Here is a 19,329-nt window from a genome sequence, read left to right as displayed (position 1 = left end):
AAAAAATAAGTAAAGAAAGGGTGAAAAATAGTACACAAATCTCATGTAACTTTTACCTAGTAGATTCACCACTGGTTAACGTTTTACCACAATTTATTAATAAAGAGAGTTTGTGTTTTTCAAAAGATGTGTATCTTCAAGTAAAACACAAAGCATAGAACTTGTTACTTATGACAGTATGAGCTACCACATTTTTGTTTACAGAAGTTGGTAAGAGAGCGCCACTAATTTCCACTTGGACCTGGGCTTATTTTCTTTATTTGAAGTAAAACCAGTAGCCTACTGGTTTGTAATGGTTCTGTATAGCTGGTCATTGCCATACTGGGATATGGGCACATCCAATCCTCACAATGGGCCAGCAGGTAGAAAATTTTTAGAATATATCTTTAAAAAGTCCTAAATTATGGAACATAAAGCATCTTAGAGCCACATGCTTTGAGGACAACTAGTTGATCTTTTATGCTCAGCATAGGACTTCTCAACCCTGATCTAGGAAAATTCTAGTGATAACCATGTTACGTATACAGGATTTACAATTTTTCTTTCAGTTTTTCATCCGAATATTGTGACTTGGAACCTTACATCTGACTGCTTAGTTTTATATGAAGGTTAAAAAAATTTTGGGGGGATAGTGCACAAATTGGAGAAGGCAATGGCAACTCACTCCAGTACTCTTGCCTAGAAAATCCCATGGACGGAGGAGCCTGGTAGGCTACAGTCCATGGGGTCGCTAAGAGTCAGGCACGACTGAGCGACTTCACTTTCACTTTTCACTTTCATGCGTTGGAGAAGGAAATGGCAACCCACACCAGTGTTCTTGCCCGGAGAATCCCAGAGACAGCGGAGCCTGGTGGGCTGCCGTCTATGGGGTCGCACAGAGTCGGGCACGACTGAAGCGACTTAGCAGCAGCAGCAGCAGCAGCATGCACAAATGCTGTTGTAGTCTATGAATATCTGTCTACCCTATTAAACTGTAATACAAGATCATTTGAAGGCAAGGACCATATGTTGTTAATCTTTGTATCCCTTTTCCAGTATTTTGCCTGTAGTAGGCATTTAATTAAGTGTGTTTTGTTTGAAAACTTAAAAAATGTTTTGGCGTTTCCCACTAAAGTATGGTGAAACACATCTTCCATTCCTGTGTCTGGGAGAGCCGACAAGCCTTGGGGGACAGGCCAACAGTAAACAGTCCACCAGGCTCAGACTGGCTGCCCAGTTCAATCTAGCTGTCACCCTTTATCCAGGTGTGATGGGGGCTTCATAAACATCACATTAAACAGTTTAAAAGAATCAGCTGTTGATATACCAGAGCAAGACTGACAAAATGGAGCTTCAGAAAAAAGTTGCAATAGTTTTATCTGTTATTAAAGTGCTTTCCAGTTTAGAAGTTTCTAACTAAGTACACACTGACTCATCAGCTAGCTGCTCCTTCCCATCAACTAGTCAAGCTTCCTAAAACGCAGATTTTATACCGTCTCCTTGGAATGCTTGCTTGCAGATCTGTCCTCTCCTTCTAGGGCAGAAGGGAATGCCTTCACTGGCCCTTTTTTCCCCCTCCAATGTAGTATCCTCTGGGACTCTGAATTTTCCAGTGTCATGTACAAAAACAGTTGACCAAACGAGGTTTTGCTAAAATAAATGGGCTGGAGTAGAAAGCTCTCTCTGCCTTCTCTGAATCGTCCTCATACTGGCCACCTCTCTGCAGGCAACATGTATATTTTAATTTTGGAATCCTAGAGAGGATGTTCCAGTTTTAACTTGAGCATTTAGCATTTGGGACAAAGCACTCACCCTTGAATGTTAAAGGTGAAAGGGGAGCTGGGGTTTTTCTCGTTGTAAAACGAAAGCCTCCCAGCTAGTCCGGAGCAGAGCTGTGGACGATTCTGTGCGGGTTATCTCCTGCTCCCACACACAGTGCTCCAGAGAGGTCAAAGCCAGGCAGCGAACGACAGGCAGGTAGTTTGGGATGAGTTGCGGGGGCGGAGGGGGAGCCTTCTGATGATTCAAAAGAGCCTAGCGCTCTAGACCTGCGGCTCACCCCAACACGGCTGAGGTGGGGAACGGTCACATGCGTATGTGCGCCTGCGCGCGTGTACGTGCCTGCATGCGTGTGCGCCTGTCAGAACGTGCCCCTCGGGGAGGCGCGATGGGCAGCCCCACTCGCGTTCCAGCTCGCGGCCGGGCTCCCACCCGGAGCTTTCTTGGCTTCCCAGCCAACACTCGTAGCTCCGTTAGGAGCCTGTTTGTGTTGGCCTCGGACAAATGGCGAGCGTTTTACACCGGCAAGGCTTAATGAAGGCTCTGGAGATTTCTACGGATGTTGAACCCCAAACCCACGGGCCCCGTCAGTGGAAGTTAGCGCCTCTGGAGTAGAAGCGGTGGTTGAGCTCCGACCCAGAACGCCTCCCTTTTCTTTTAGTGCCGCTCTCTCTCTTTTTATTTTTTTGGTCTCCGCACTTGCAGAATAGATTTCACCTCTAAAATGAGCCCATTTGGCCCAGCGGAGGTGTGATGCCTATAAAACCAGCCTTGTTAGAAATGACTTATTCATTACCTCTGTTTTATGGGTCCACCCCAGCCTTTTGTGGTCTTCGCTAGTTGGCAGGTAACAAAAAAAGCAGTAAACCCGTGGCCTTTCAGAGCCTGAGCCTGAGAGAAACTTTTACATAATAAAGGGAATACAGGTTTTAACAGACATTTATTGAGTGCCTACTGTGTCCCAGACCTTGGGGACCGGAAATGACCGTGACAAGTTCGACTCAGGAGAGGAGCCCCCCATGCCTGGGATTTGGATCTCGGATGCCCTTCGTCATAAATCCCTTGGTGCTGTGGGGTTACCATTCGAAGTTGGATCTGATGAAAGCGGTTGTGTCCACTCTCAGCACTTGTGTTGGCCACTGTCCAGTTTACACTGTCCACTTGTTCTCTGGGTGCCTTCCCAGGCCCTGGTTGTGCTGGCAGTGGGTGAGAGAGGTGAGGGGTTCCTCTCCACCCTCTCTGCTCACAGCTCCTGTGGGTGCCCTCTCCTCTTGCTCCTCCTCTGTGCCTGTAGCTGGTCCACGTGTTCCCCAGCCCTGCTGCTTTGATTCTCTTAGCTCTGCCCACAGTTCCTTAAGTAGCCCTTCCCTTGAACTCTAGAATATGCCATCTCTTTCTGGCTGAAACCAGAGAGCAATGAACGGGTAATTCACTTAAATGATAAAAATTTTGTTTGTTTGTGAAAATGTCCTCATCTGGGCCTGAGTAGCCATGAAATTAAAAGACACTTACTCCTGGAAAGAAAAGCTATGACCAACCCAGACATTATATTAAAAAGCAGAGACATTACTTTGTTGCAAAGGTCCATCTAGTCAAAGCTATGGTTTTTTCCAGTATATGCATGTGAGAGTTGGACCATAAAGCTGAGTGCTGAAGAATTGATGTTTTTGAATTGTGATGTCAAAGGTCCGTCTAGTCAAAGCTATGGTTTTTCCAGTAGTTCTGTCTGGATGTGCGAATTGGGTAATAAAGAAAGCTGAGTGCCGAAAACTTTGATGCTTTTAAACTGTGCTGTTGGAGAACACTGTTGAGAGTCCCTTGGACTGCAAGGAGATCAAACCAGTCCGTCCTAAAGGAAATCAACCCTGAATATTCATTGGAAGGACTGATGCTGAAGCTGATGCTCCGATACTTTGGCCACCTGATGCAAAGAACTGACTCATTAGAAAAGACCCTGATGCTGGGAAAGATTGAAGGCAGGAGAGAAGGGGATGACAGAAGATGAGATGGTTGGATGGCATCACTGACTTGATGGACATGAGTTTGAGCAAGCTCCGAGGGAGTTGGTAACGGACAGGGAAGCCTGGCCTGTTGCAGTCCATGGGGTCGCAAAGAGTCGGACACAACTGAGCAACTGAACTGAACTGAAGGAGGCACAGTTGACCCAAACTTCTTTAGATTCAGGTTTCTCTTACCAAACATTCTAACTTTGCCCACCACCCAGTCTCCCTCCCATGCCACCTCAGCTCCAAGCCACATCTGTTTTATCACTGCTTCATAGTTGCGTATTATATTGAGTTTATATCTTTCTTTGTGATGCCTTAGGTATTTTGATTACAGTAAACAGGCTTCTCCTATGTTGCTTCATTTTGGGTTAGCTCTTCTTACTGAGGATGGTGGGATAGAAATTAGAGCAATGAATTAGGAGCCAGATTTGGTTTTGTGGTTTCAAATTCCAGCTCTGTGACTTACTGACTGTGTGGTTTGGAAAATCTAAGGTTCCATTTCTTCTTCTGTAGATGGTGATAATAGTGCTGTGGCATTGCTAGTGAGGGTTGGGATCCTTGTCTAAAGCCCCAGTGCTCTGCATGGAGTGAGTGAGCACTTCTATACGGTGTATATAGCCTAGTACCTGATGAAGACAACCTAAAATCATTCCACGAGGGACATTGCCAATCATTTGTCTGCCTAGGTGAAAAGTTACTCGGGAAAAGACTTGTAAGAAGTCACTCTAGTGGCTTCCCTGGTGATTTGTGGGTAAGGCAAGGAGAAACCCTGGGAAAAGCCTTGTCAGGGCTCCATCCATCTACCAACCCCGTAGTTACGGGGCTGCCTCTCCACTTCATCTTATGCAGTGCAAATCGGCAGGGGGCAGTGGCCTGGCTGCAGAGAAGACCGGAAGCTTCTGGGGAGAATACAGCTTGAGATCTTGATCCCCTTCTCTTTTAAAAATTTTTGGTAAACTTTAATGTCAAGTTTCATGGCAAATAGATGGGGAAACAGTGGAAACAGTGGCAGACTTTATTTTTGGGGGATCCAAAATCAGTGCAGATGGTGACTGCAGCCATGAAATTAAAAGATGCTTACTCCTTGGCAGGAAGGTTGTGACCAACCTAGACAGCATATTAAAAAGCAGAGACATTACTTTGCTGACAAAGGTCCATATAGTCAAAAGCTATGCTTTTTCCAGTAGTCATGTATGGATGTAAGAGTAGGACCATAAAGATGGCTGAGCACCAAAGAATTGATGTTTTTGAACTGTGGTGTTGGAGAAGACTCCTGAGAGTCCCTTGGACTGCAAGGAGATCCAAGCAGTCCATTCTAAAGGAGATCAGTCCTGAGTGTTCATTGGAAGGAACAAAACTCTAATACTTTAGCCACATGATGCAAAGGGCTAACTCATTTGAAATGGCCCTGATGCTGGGAAAGACTGAAGGCGGGAGAAGAAGGGGATGACAGAGGATGAGATGGTTGGATGGCATCACCAACTCAATGGACATGAGTTTGGGTAAACTCTGGGAGTTGATGAAGGAAAGGGAAGCCTGGTGTGCTGCAGCCCATGGGGTCGCAAATAGTTGGACACAACTGAGCGACTGAACTGAACTGAACTGAACGTCAAATTTGTTATTTTAACCATTTTCAGCTGTACTGTTCAATGGCATTAATTACACTCACGGTGCAACCACTCCACTATTTTGGAAACTTTCTCATCACCCCAAACAGAAACTCTATACCCGTTAATCAGTAACTTCTCATTTTCTCTCCACTCCGCTCCTGGTAACCTCTATTCTACTTTCTGTTTCTATGAATTTACTTTTTCTAGATATTTCACAAAAGTGGAATCATACAATATTTGTACTTTTGTGTCTGGCCTCTTTCACTCAGCATAATATTTTCAAGGTTCATTTATGTCATAGTGTCTATCAGAACTTGATTTCTTTTTATGCTTGAATAATACATGTACATGCACTGGGGTATTTTTTATATACATATGTATGTGTGTGTATATATATGTATGTATTATATATATATATATACACACATACTGGAATATATATATGCACACACACACTGGAGTATTTTATTTATACATGTACACACGTACACACTGAAGTATTTTTTATATATACACATACTGGAATATTTATATATGTTTTATGTATATATATATACACACAGTGGAATATTTATATATATGTATTTTATGTATATATACACACACTGGCATATTTATATATATGTATGCATATGTGCAGTGGAGTACTTTATGTATATATGTACACATGCACACACTGGAGTATTTATATATATATATACACACACATACTCACACTGGAATATATATATATTTACACATGCAGTGGAGTATTTTATGTTTATATGTACACACACACACACTGGAGTATTTATATATTTGGAATATATATATATTTACACATGCAGTGGAGTATTCTATGTTTATATGTACACACACACACACTGGAGTATTTATATATATGTATGCATGCATGCTGTGGAGTATTTTATGTATATATGTACATACACCACATTTTGTTTAACCATTCATCTGTCCATCTTTTGACTGATGTGGGTTGTTTCTACCTTTTGGCTATCGTGAACAGTGTTGCTCTGAACATTGGTGTTGCTGAGGTATGTGTTTGAGGAAGCTTCTGCTTCCCACTCTTTTGAGTATATACTTGGAGATGGCTGGGTTATATGTTGATACTCTGTTTAACACTTTGAGGAACTGCCAAACTGGACCCCTTGTATTTTGAGAATCAGCATTGCCAGAAGCACTCTGATGAATTATTACTTGGGGACCTAACTGGAAAGAAGCATCATCAGGGGCCCCACAGGAAATCTTGCTGGCTTGGTTCCAGATTTCATGCCAGGGCTGAGGTGGATGGTCTCAGTCCCAGATGCTTAGGAGTAGAAGAGGCAGCGGCCAAGAGTCCAGCTGGAGAGTGTGTCCCCACATAATGAGGGTAGTGCTCCTGGTGTGGGAAAGTGTGTCCATTTCTTTCAGAGATGTTTCATGCATCTGGGATCATTTTGGTCCTTGGGTGTCTGTGGGTGACAGTTGCCTGGATGCTTGTGGGGACAGACTGCTTTCAGCAGCGAGTCACTGAAGCTCATTCTGGGGGTGACAGTGTTGGAATCAGTGACTGAGCATATTTGGGGGTGCAGGAAGGGGGCCTTGGGCATCCAAGCAGGGGAGCAGTGCCATCCAAGGAGGAATCCGACTGCCATCAGACTGCAGTGGGTCGGTTGGAGTGGAGACAGCAGAAGGGTCTTCACGGGGGACCAGTCACCTAAGGAGGAACTCACTCATCTCAGACCCTGCCTGAGGCTTTGCTCTGCTTGGTTCTGGTGGTCAGAATAAAAGTTTACCCTGAAGGCTGCCACATGAACAGTCCTTGCTTTAAATGAGATCAGGACCAAAAACAGTCTTGCTTTTTCAAGAGTGTCATCTTTTTTTTTGGCCATGCTTTGAGGCTTGTGGGATCTTAGTTCCCTGACCAGGGATCAAATTCATGCCCCCTGCAGTGGAAGAATGGAGCCCTAAGCACTGGACCACCAGGGAATTTCCAGGAGTGTCGTCTTTTGATTGTAAAAATCTTCTATGCTGTGTGCCTTCATCCCTTGTGTGAAGACACTGAGTGAATGTGAAATTGTCTGGGAATATTTTGTTTGTAAAATACCAGTAGTAAGAATTTTTAAAAAATAAATTCTTCTACTCCTGTGTATTCTGATGTTTGAGAATGGAAACATCCATTAAAAGAACTTGTACTCTGTGTCTTTGTAGATTCATTTTTTTCTGATTTACCCACTCATAAGGTTATAATGTTGCCTAGCAACTTGCAATGTTACGGCTGAAACGCAACTAATCTGATTATTTACAGTGGGACATATGTGTCTCTGAGATTGAAAACCTTTAAAGGTTAAGATCAATTATTTAGTGTTTCTTGGGAAAAGGAGCACAGAACGCAGAGGTGATAATAAGTATTTTGAATCCAATGCTGAGTTAGAGGGATGGCTATGTTTCACCCATGGAGTCTTGCTAGGTGGATAAAATTTGGCAGCTAAGACAAGGGAGGGGGTGGAATGGCTCTAACATACCTGGACATAGCATACTGGACACCTCTGATCTTAGTTGTACCCCATGTATCAGATGTTACGATATGTTAACTAACTATGGAATAGTCACTTGTGTGTATTTTCACTAAATGTGAATTTAAGCATTTATTTCTTCAGAACTAGGGACAATGGTGTTCTTTTTGGACATTAATGGATACAGAGTCTTGTGGATTTTAGTTGCTGTTTAGTGTTGCCTAAGATTGTTGCTGGGTGTGGCTGATATTCAAGGAAATGTACTTATTTATGGGTAGGATTTGATATACATACATGCTGGAGTAACTGTCATTAAAGACAAACACTTCCAGAATCCCACAGAATTCTCTTGTGCTGTTTCTCATTCAGTTCTTATCTACTCTCCCACCCCCGTGCTCATACTTGGGCAATCACTGATCTGCTTTCTATCATTATCAATTAGATTGGTCCTTTCCAGTACTTCATGTAAGTTGAATCACACAATACATACTCTTTTGTCTTTTTAAATTTTAATTTTAATCAGACTTATGTTTTTGAGATTCATCCATTTTGTTGCCTTCTGAGTAGGTCATTTTTATTGCTGAGTAGTGTTCCAATGTATAGATCTGCCGTGACTTATTTATCTGTTTTCCTATTAGTGGACATTGGGTTGTTTGTATTTTTTTTTTTTTTTACTATTATGAGTAAACTTTCTATGGCCATTCATATACAAGTCTTTGTGTTGATGTGTGTTTTCATTTCTTTTGGTTAATTTCCTAGGAATCGAATTTCTGGATCATATGGCATGTGTATGTTTGATTTGATAAGAAACTGCCAAATTGCTTTGCAAAATTGTCGTACCATTTTATTTTCCCATTGGTAATGTATGAGTTTCAGTTACTTCACATCTTTGCCAACACTAGATACTGTCAGAACTAAGAAATTTAACCATTTTAATGAGTGTGTAGAGGTATCCCGTGGTTTTACTTTGTATTTCCCTGGTGCTAAACGAGCACTTTTAACATGCTCTTTGGCCATCTGATATTTTCTTTTGCGTAACGTCTTTTCAAATCTTTGCTGCTGTTCTAAGTTGAATTGTTTTCTTATAATTAAGAGTGTTTTTTGGAGGGCTTTCCTGGTGTCTCAGTGTTAAAGAATCTACCTGCCAATGCAGGAGACGCAGGTTCGATCCCTGATCTGGGAAGATCCCACATGCCGAGGAGCAGGTACGCCCATGCACCTCTAGTACTACGCCTGTGCTCTAGAGCCTGGGAGCCGCAACTACTGAGCCCACATGCCCCTGAGCCCGTGCTCCACAACAAGAGAAGCTGCCACAGTGAGAGGCTGAGCAGCGCAACTAGAGTAGCCCCCACTCAACACAGCCAAAAATAAATAAAATCACTTTTTTAAAGTGTTTTTTTTCTGTTGTTGTTTTTGTTTGCATTCTGGATACAAGTCCTTTGTCAGATATGTGTATAAGAATAGTTACTCTCAGTTTATTGTCTTTTCATTTTTCTTAACATTAATCCTTGAATGGCGGCAGTTCTTAGGGTTCTTAATTTTTATAAAGTCTAGTTCTTTTTTTCTTTGAGAGTTCACACTCCTTTCTTTCAGAGAAAAGATTTATTAATACCTATCCTAAGATCAGAAAATTTTCCTCCTCTATTTTATTAGTTTTACAGCATTACATTTGGACCTGCTTACATATAGGTCTATGTTTTCAAGTTAATTTTAGTATACCTGTAAGGGTTAAATTTTGGTGGTTTTCTTTCTTTCTTTTTTTTTTTTTTGCATATGTCCCCTTGTTTTAGCACCATGTATTGAAAAGATGATTCTTTTTCAGGTGAATTAACTTGTTGAAAATCAATTGAACGTACATGTGTGGCCCTATTTCTGGACTTTATTCTGTTTTTAGTAATATATGTCTATCTGTAAGCCAATACAGTGGGCTTCCCTGGTGACTCAGTGGTAAAGAAGCCACGTATGATCCCTGGTTGGGAATTTTCCCTGGAGAAGGAAATGGCAACCCATTCCAGTGTTCTTGCCTGGCAAATCTCATGGGTAGAAGAGCCTGACAGGCTATGGCCCATGGGGTCGCAAGAGTTGGACATGACCTAGTGACTAAACCACCACTACCACCACCAAGCCAATACCATACTGTCTTGATTACTATAGCTTTATAATGTCTTGAAGTCAGATAATGGAAATCTTTTAACTTTTTTCTTCCCCAAATTGTTTTGGTCATTCTAGGCCTATTCTATTTCTGTTTAAGTTTTACAAATAGCTTATCAACATCTAAAAAAGAAAGCTTGCTAGGACTTTGATGGGAATTGCATCAAATCTGTAGATCAAATTGGAGAAGAATTGATGTCTTAATAATATTGAGTGTTCTAATCCATGAACATAGTATATCTCTTCAGTTATTTAGGACTTATTTAAGTTTTCAGTGTTTTCATAGTTTGTGGTATACAGGTCTGGCACATATTTTAATTTCTACCTAAATGTTTCACATCTGTTGATGGCATTGAAAATGATGTTTAAATAAAATCTAGGCTTCAGATATTCATGGCTAGAAATAAACCCAGTTTTTATATTGACCTTATATTTTGCAACCTTGCTGAAAACTAAGTTACTAGTTCTAGCACTTTTTTTTGGGTGGATTCCTTGGGGTTTTCATATTGTGTGTGACATGTCCCAATAGGAAACAAAGGCACATTCACCTTCCTTGAGAATAGCTAGTGTTTCCCTAGTGCTGTGGCGAATTCAAAGGGGCCAGCATTTATGTGACTATAAAACGTTGTTTTTGGTTCCACTTAAATTGTATTTAATTAGCCTGAAATCTTAGAGAAAAGTAAATACTAAATTCTTAAAGTTCAAATGTTAAAAAAATAACATTAATTAGAAGGTTTTTATGAATTTCATTGGGGTGGAATTTGATAGCAGTTGTTTTATTTTCAACAGAACTGATTTAACAATTTCACATTTCTTTTTGATGCATATTATATCCATTTCAAGGCCATCTCTTATCATTGCCTTTTCTGGGTTTTCCCTCTTTGATGTACCTATTTATGTCTGTTACTTGTGGGACTTTATTTTGGTATGGAATTTAATGTGCATTTATACAATGAATGCTTATTAAGCATGCAGTATCCACTTGGTACCAGGTGCCATGGATACAGTTGGGAGCAAGACAGAAACACACATTTGTTGTCTTTATGGAGCTTATGTTCTGTTCTAGCAAAACAGTGGGACATTGAGTAAATAGTTGTACGAACTATGGAATTACAGTTTGAAAAGTGCTATAAAGTCATTAAGTTTATGAAGGATAGTCCTAACCTAGACAGGCTGTGGGTCAGAGAAGTCTTCCTGAAAGCAGTGACATTTTTGCACTCTCTGGTAGTTGTGTTTAAAGATTTAGGTAGATTTGGGGGGTAGAGGATTGTTAATACTACTTATGTCTACCCATTTGCCTTGATATATATGATCCAAACTTTTTTCTTCACTAGCATTTTTATACTCTCTTAGTGGTCATTGGTAGAGTTAAGCCAAGATTCATTCATTCATTGCTTTTCCTTATATGTGATAGCAGCTACTTCTCCAGCTCTTAAGTCATCATTGTAACTTACATCCTTTTATAGCATATACCAGGTGGAATTCCTTCAAACAGGTAGTAATTTTGATATTTCTTGGGACCAGAATTTTATCTCTTGTCCAGGGACAATAGGGGTGGAGGGGAGCCTAAACACTACCCTTGTGTACTTAGTTTTACTCGATGGCTACAAGTTGCATTTGACTATAGTGAGTATAAATATTTAGGAGAATTATAGATGGTATATAGTTATATTTTTTAAGAGGTTCTTCACCTCATTTTGTATCTTTTTAGGTTCTTTTTTTTCTGAGTAACTTACTTTGCCCTGATTAAGTCCTAAAAGATTATATGAAAGAAGTATAAGATTAAAAATAAAAACCTCCTGTACCTTGCCTACTCCAGTTTTAATTTCTTTTGCAGATTTGTACGTCTCTATGTGTTTCTTTCAAAAACAGTTTATTAGATGAATGATGTGTAGATGGCCAATCGGATAATTTGCTCCAGAGGTGGTTCCCTGCTTTCTTCCTGTTCCGAAAGTTCTACCTGGTGCCGGCTGTTTCTTTTTGGTTTCATCTTGACTTTCATTGACTTTGAATAGAGAGGAATCACATTACCTACACCTGTTGAATAACTGTTTACCTCCCTGCTTGAGTTAATGAAAACCAAGTTAGTTAAGAAGTGTTTATTTTTCAGATTATTTTACATCTCTCTCTCTGTGTGCGTGATTTAACCTATCCACTGATGTGTCTTTAGCTTGTGCGGTGCCCTTGTAACATCCAGCTGTTCAGTGTGTTGAAGGAAATTCAGATTTGTTTTCACACACACACACTTGAAGATTCTTGTGCTATAAAATGTCTCACCCTCTGGATTTCTTCTGATCATTTCCTTCTGAAACCATTTAACTTGTTCCTCTAGCCTCTGTGTTTTCTGCAAAGGGAAACTGAGTTTTAAAGGTTCATCAAGTGAATTTAGTTAAATGAAATTTCATCATTGAAGCTGCTTCTCTTAGGCATGCAGAGCTTTGGGACAGACCCTGGATGCTAACAGAAGGCCTTGTCTCCTCTTTGGAAGTGCCTGGCATTTGTGTGAAGAGGGCCCAGGAGTTCAGATCAGCACTTCCTGTAACAGATTTTAATATGTTTTGTGCCAGCCCCTTGAGATGCTGACTTCCCCACCTGAATCCTCTGATGCTCCACCCCAGGGGGAGGCCCCGGGTCTCCCAGGGTCCAAGAGGAAGTTGCAGCTTCTTGGGAGGTAGGATAGAGAGTTCCGTACTAGGTTAGGTTGTAAGTACTGGACTTCTGCCTTCCCCTCCAGGGACTGCATTTGGGGTAAAGCGAAAGCATCTTGGGTACTCCATTCCTTTCACTGTTGGTGACCTGTCAGTGGCTGGTGGAGGTCCTGCAGAGGCTGAGAGGGAATGCTCTAGTATCTTAGTACTTTGTCTCCTGTGACTTTTCACCTAGATAATGAATTTCTTTGAGAGCTGGATGTATAAGGTTAAAAACTTTCTGTAAAATGTATAGAGGCCTAGAGGATCACTAATGAACTCTAGAACTGGAAAGGAAGGACTTTTGAGAATTTAGGATCTAGTGTAGGATAGAAATGTGCCTATTTCCCTGGATCTTGCTTTCTGAACCAGCTCATATTTTTATAATATAGGTATACTTAGTGTTGTTGTTGGAGAAGGCAGTGGCACCCCACTCCAGTACTCTTGCCTAGAAAATCCCATGGACGGAGGAGCTTGGTGGGCTGCAGTCCATGGGCTCACTAAGAGTCTGACACAACTGAGTGACTTCACTTTCACTTTCATGCATTGGAGAGAAATGGCAACCCACTCCAGTGTTCTTGCCTGGAGAATCCCAGGGACGGGGGATCCTGGTGGGCTGCCGTCTATGGGGTCTCGCAGAGCCGGACACGACTGAAGTGACTTAGCAGCAGCAGTGTTGTTGTTAAGTTGCTAAGTCATGTCTGACTCTTTTGTGACCCCATGGACTGTAGCCCGCCAGACTCTTCTATCCATGGAATTCTCCAGGCAAGATGACTGGAGTGGGTTGGCATTTCCTTCTCCAGGGCATCTTCCCCACCTGGGATTGAACCCAAATCTCTTGCACTGGCAGGCGGATTCTTTCCCACTGAGCCACCAGGAAGCCCATACTTAGTGTACTCATTGTCTATTGTATGGTAGTTTTTATGTTCAGAATATGTTAACCTAGCTTTTATTGGTCATGAATTAGGAAGTACTTCTCTTACCAAAGTGGCATTTTAAGGGAAAGCTACCATCATCTAATGTAATGCCAAATTATGACCTTCCCACTTCTTTCTTTATGGCATAGGAAATCCGGGATCCTCTTATGCAGTGGCTGCGGAAACATGTGGATCCTGAAGGAGTAATAAGATCCAGCAAGCTCTCCCTGAAATTCATTTCATCCTACACGTCTGAAATAGAAATCACCCCATCCACCATACCCGTGGTGACTGACACGGAGTCCTTCTCATCAGAAAACTTTGACTTCGAGATCTACCGACAAAACCTGAAGACAAGGAAACTTGGAAAAGTCATTCTGTTTGCCGAAGTGACGCCCACCACAATGAGTCTTCTGGACGGGTAAGTCCTGGCCAGGCTGGTCTCTGTATTTGCTTGGAGGACCCCAGATATCTTGATGGTTCTCTCCAACCAGCGCTCAGGGAGAGGGAGGAAGATTTAGAGCAATAACTTAATGCTATGCTTAAAGCAATAGCTTATTCATAACTTAATCATGAAGATTAGAGCGATGACTCTTTAATATACCACTAGCAATACACTTGTCTGTAGATGGAGAAATTAAAGTTCTTGGGTCAGAGATCTGTGTTTTAAAGAATGAGGGACTTCTGTGCCTTGTGTCTGTCTTCCTTTAATCTGACCTTTCACAATGTCTTTGGGAAAAAGAATATTATCAAAAAAAGGTGTTTGACAGGTGGCGCTATTGTTCACGTTGCCATTTTACTCTGTTGTAACTAGCGTTGAGATGTTATAACCAGTTTAAGATGTTTGCAGAGTATTAGCATAGCAAATTTGAACCATGTAAGCTGTGTTCAGTTGAAATAAACAGGAGCTTTGTACGTACCTGTTTTGGTATGTTGCTATCCAGTGCATTTTTAAAGCACTCTGTAATCCCACTGGGATGTTGGAAATTCAGTCTTATTTCAAGTTTTCCTTCTTATTTCTTCTGTTTCATGGACTTTGATTAAAGGTTAAACAATGGGAAACAGATGAAAGGTTAATTTTAAACTCCAATTAGTCTCTATTAATTAATACTTTTATGTTGACATAGATAGTTTAAAAAGTAGGGTTATAGAGGGCATGAATCTTCCTTCAACATGGGACTAAAATCTGAGGAACGTTAAGACTGCAAAATCCCCCACCCCCTTCATGGTTTCTGGGCACTTTCACCTGTGGAACCGCATAATTAGGCAGATACATAATTCAGCATGTGGAACGTATGGAAATATTTTGGCTTTTCTTCTGAACAGTAATTTCTGGAATTTGCTAGTATGTTGATATAAGGTGATGAGATAATTTTAGGATTTCGTGACTCTCATGCTCAGTCATGGAAACAGCAATTTTAGTGTACGTGGAGGATGTAGAAACAGCGTTACTATAGGGGAATTACTATAGAGGAGTACTATAGAGGAGTTACTATAGAGGAGACAAAGTGGAAAGGGGAATATGAGCAATGGCAATGAATAGGTCTTGTCTCCCGAGTTGTTTTGTGTTTTTTTTTTTTTTAAATTTCAATGTTGCCATCATCTCCTGCCTCCACCCCCCAATCCTTGGTGTTCCCATAGAGAAGAAAAAGCCTGTATTTGTACGGAGCAATTATTGCTTGCTTGTACAAACTCTATGATAATCTTTTGCTACTCCAGTGCACACTATTATATCGAAAAGGTGACCCATTCTAATCATATCTGCCAAATAAAAAATCAGACAGAATATTTAACAAAAAATTTTTGGGAGGCGAAATTCAGATGGAAAAACATTGGCACTTCCAGACCATTTTTGCGGATAATAGTGAAGAATATTTTGTATTGGCGCAATCTTGAAACATTGAGATTATGGTTGCTGGGTTTGGGCAGTGGGCAGTGAGTTACTAAGAGGGCTTGTGGGTACCTTGCTAGGGTAGGTGCCAAGAGGTAACCCAGACTTTTATATTCTCTCCCATTTTACCTGGTGAGCAAAGGAGAGTGTAAATTGGGGCGTGTCCACATATGGGCTCTTTCAGAAGTTGCTCATGATGGTTTTGTTCATCTCCCAGGTCTAAACATGACCATATTTACCTCCAAGGATGACTAGGAAATAAATGCCATCTTTGTACTTGGCATCGATGAATCTACTGAAAATTAGGTTTCTGTTAACCAGGAGGAGAGGAGGGCAGATATTAGAGGGCAGTTAGAAGTCTTTCTAACTTCTGTTTGTACTTTCTGTTTGTCAGGCTGCTAAAAAATTAGCAGGAGGCCTTTAAGTAGTATATAATACATCATGATGGCCCCATTGCTTGCAAAAGTTAAAATCATAGTTGGAAAGTTATTTTCAGGAAACTCTGGTTTTATTTCGCTGCTTATTCAGTGTCATTAGAGGTAACTTTCTTATGTTATTACGAATCCAGGAGGATTTGGACCTTTTTCTTTGGACAAATTGTTGGAGGCTGTGTGTGCTTCTTTGACCACAAGCCAAGCTTAAGCTACTGTGACACTGAGGTAGCACTGAAAGCTTTCATTTGATCTCCTGTCAGGGGAGCAGGCTGGTCTTGAAGCCGTGAACCACCACCACCGTCACCTCCTGCCCCAGTTACAGCTTGGCCAGTGGCTCTGTAGAGGGGAAGGAGCTCTGAGGACAAGGAAGAGCAGAGGGAAATGAGGGAGTGGCTTGCTGATAACATCAAGGTGTTTGATGGCCCTGAGGACTCGCCCTCCAGTAATAAAGAGCAAAAACCATGTGAGCGAGTGCTGTTTCCCGGATAGTCTGACACGGCAAGCCACCCAACCAAGTCTGGTTGGAAGAGTTTAATTTCACCCTGAATCCCCCACCCCAGGCTTTTTTTTTTTTTTTTAACATGTATTTCTAACCATGAAATGCATTTTCTACCTGATGGTCAGGGTAACACAAGGTAAATTCTGATTTCGGTTCACTTAGACAATCTTTTTTTTCCCCCTGAGTTATTTCCTGATAGCTTTTCTTGTGACCAGTTAGCTCAGCTGGTTGGGAAGAGTCCCACCAGGGCCATGGGTTTAGTCTTGCGTCTGGACCAGGGAACCTTCACTGTGTTCTGTGCTAAGTCCTGTGGCTGCAGACCTGGGAAGCCATTTGAAGATGTGAGCTGCCGCTGGTGGTGGGGTCCCAGACAAGGGGGTGTGGATCGGCCAGTGCTCAGCCCTCCTCACTACTGGACAAGTGCCTCCAGGTGCTGACTCTGACCTGGTTTGGTCCAGAGCGCTGCACATTTAGTGGAATCTCGTGATAAGCATTGATTGACCGTCAATGCTTAGGGAAGGCAGGAAGGGAAAAACTAGACCTTGGAGCGCAGGCTTAGGGTAACTGAGCCATTATGGTAATTGTGCGGTTGTCTTTTATTTGAGCAATAGTTCAATGATAAGAGATTGAAACAACTTAGGTGTGAAGCCACAGTGTGTGGTGAGCCAGATAAACTCATTCATACTGATTCTCTTTGCATACATCCTGGATGAACTGGCCACACATGGGCTGGTTTTGTTTTGTTTTAATTTGTAAAGAATAATTTAGATTTCTTTGTTAAGTAGGTTTATTTTCTTACCATTGTTGAAGTCCCTTGATTTTTCACGCTTAAGTTTGCCTTCATCCTACAGTGGAGTAAGCATTTATGGAGTGCTTTCTGTATGCCAGGCCCTGTGTTAGGCACTGGGGAGAGAAAGTGGGGAGTGTACTGCCCTAACCTCACAGTGCCCTGGAGGAAGTGATTCCCAGGGCACACTCAGTTCATGCACACACGTCTGTGCACCTCTTCTTGGTCTGAGCCTGGGAGTTTGGGCAGACAGAGAGAAGTGGTCACAGCACATAACATGGTGCTGGGTGAGGAGCAGACTGATCAGTGAAGTTTTTGGAGCAGTTTCGGTGTCACTCGTAAAGCTCACTGTCTAATAGAGAGAAACACTGGACCTGAAGATTTCATCACCAGCTAGCTCTGTGACCTTGGCATTCTCACCCTCTTGGGCCTTGCTCGCCTCAGTTGTATGATCTGGGCATCAGAAACACTTGAGCTCCTCTGAATGGAGTGATCCTGGAGTCAGAATCCTATACCCTGCCCACCTTCCTGGCTCTCAGTAACTTCCAAGGCGTTTAGAGGGCCGAAGTGGTTCTGTGAACTAGCTTCAGCGAGCGTCCTTTGAGGAAACCTTGTATGGGAGACGGTGGACTTTCTCCAAGCGGAGAGAAAGACAAGGAGAAACGATCCACTCAAGTCACTAAAACGTATTTGGGGGAAATCGCACAGGGGAGAAGAGCCAGCATTGTTTAAGAAAGATACTGTTTTTTTGTGTCACAGTCTGGGCCAGTCCCAGGTTCTCACCTCTCTGCATACGTGTCCCACAGCCCCTAACATCTTATGCCTTTCGCATATGTGTCCCGTCAGCCCCTAATATCTCCTTCCACCCTTCGCACACGTGTCCCATCAGCCCCTAATATCTCCTTCCACCCTTGGCATACGTGTCCAGTCAGCCCCAGCATCTCCTTGCGCCTTTCGCATACGTGTTCCGTCAACCCTTAACATCTCCTTCCGCCCTTCGCATACGTGTCCAGTCAGCCCCTAACATCTCTTTCCGGCTTTCTTCTCTTCTGACTCTGCTCCCCTAACTTGCTCTACTGCGCACCCTCCTCCCCACAAGTGGAGGCCTGAGAGGACAGAAACTGGGCTGGAACTAATTTAATGGCTGAGTGACCTCACAGTAGAGAAACAGCCGGATCCTAATAGGGGTCTTTGTCTACATTTCCACCCTGGCTGGTAGCATGCCAGTCAAGAGTCAAGCTAGAGACACAGGTGGAAGCGATTAGACCTGTCATAAAGTTTGAAAAATTGATTCTGGAGGCGAAGTGAATAGATTGAACTTGACAGTGTTGTCCTAAAGATTCTAAGGGAAAATTCTGTAGTTTAATTTGAAATCCCTTGATTATTCATTAGCTTTCCAGATGGCTTTTGTTGATGTTTTACATATTAATGCCTGTATTGTGTTATCAGTGTACTCTTAATGTGCACATAGGTAATGAGCAAGGGATAAATACGTTGGTAAGTGTCCCAAATTAATGGGATGTTAGCCTAATTGTGAAATAAAGGGTTTTTAAGAAGTTGATTGCTTTGAAATAAATTAGCGTGAGCTTTTTTATGGGCCAACTTTGTACTTTTAAAGTGAAAATTATTGGAGAATTTAAAGAGACCTTTATTTTAATGTTTACTTCTAAATTAAGGTTTATAGTATAACTCCAGCCTTTGACTCCGCTGGTCACGCCTGAAGAGGTACTCTAGCCAATTCTCTATCAAATGCTTTTGTTTTCTTGGTCTCAACTCAACACCTGAATAAGTTAACCTTTCACACGGAAAACTTCTGAAATTAAATGTTAAAATGGTCTATTGTTTCCCAGAAATGTTTCCATATTAATTGTTAGTGTTTTGGGATGTTTAGTTTACATTTTTTAACTGATTTTATTTTTTTCAGTAGGGCAAAATTATGATGATGCTTGCCATTCTGTGGTAATGACAGCGTGTTCTATTTAGATAGCATTTTCATTAGAACTGGACCTTCTTTCTGCCTCTCCGTGTTGAACAACGTTTAACAACCTGAAAGTTCTCCACATTTTACTGTATAGAAAAGAGAGACTGAATTTG

The 19,329-nt window shown here is 41.8% G+C and overlaps 1 protein-coding gene across 6 annotated transcripts in view; it reads left to right on the top strand.

Annotated features, from left to right (window-relative positions):
- HLCS (holocarboxylase synthetase) overlaps window positions 1-19,329 on the top strand; it is a 213,247-nt gene that overhangs the window by 69,057 nt on the left and 124,861 nt on the right. For all 6 annotated transcript variants that reach the window (XM_012104997.5, XM_042238351.2, XM_060396293.1 and 3 more), the window contains one exon: window positions 13,774-14,045. In XM_012104997.5, the coding sequence (XP_011960387.2) occupies window positions 13,774-14,045 (272 nt within the window). The remainder of the gene's footprint in view (window positions 1-13,773; window positions 14,046-19,329) is intronic.

The sequence above is a fragment of the Ovis aries genome, chromosome 1 (assembly GCF_016772045.2).
Source record: "Ovis aries strain OAR_USU_Benz2616 breed Rambouillet chromosome 1, ARS-UI_Ramb_v3.0, whole genome shotgun sequence".
In the NCBI taxonomy this organism is placed as follows: Eukaryota; Metazoa; Chordata; class Mammalia; order Artiodactyla; family Bovidae; genus Ovis; species Ovis aries.
The sequence above is the reverse complement of the archived record's forward strand: the minus strand, read 5'-3'. Positions and strand labels throughout refer to the sequence as shown.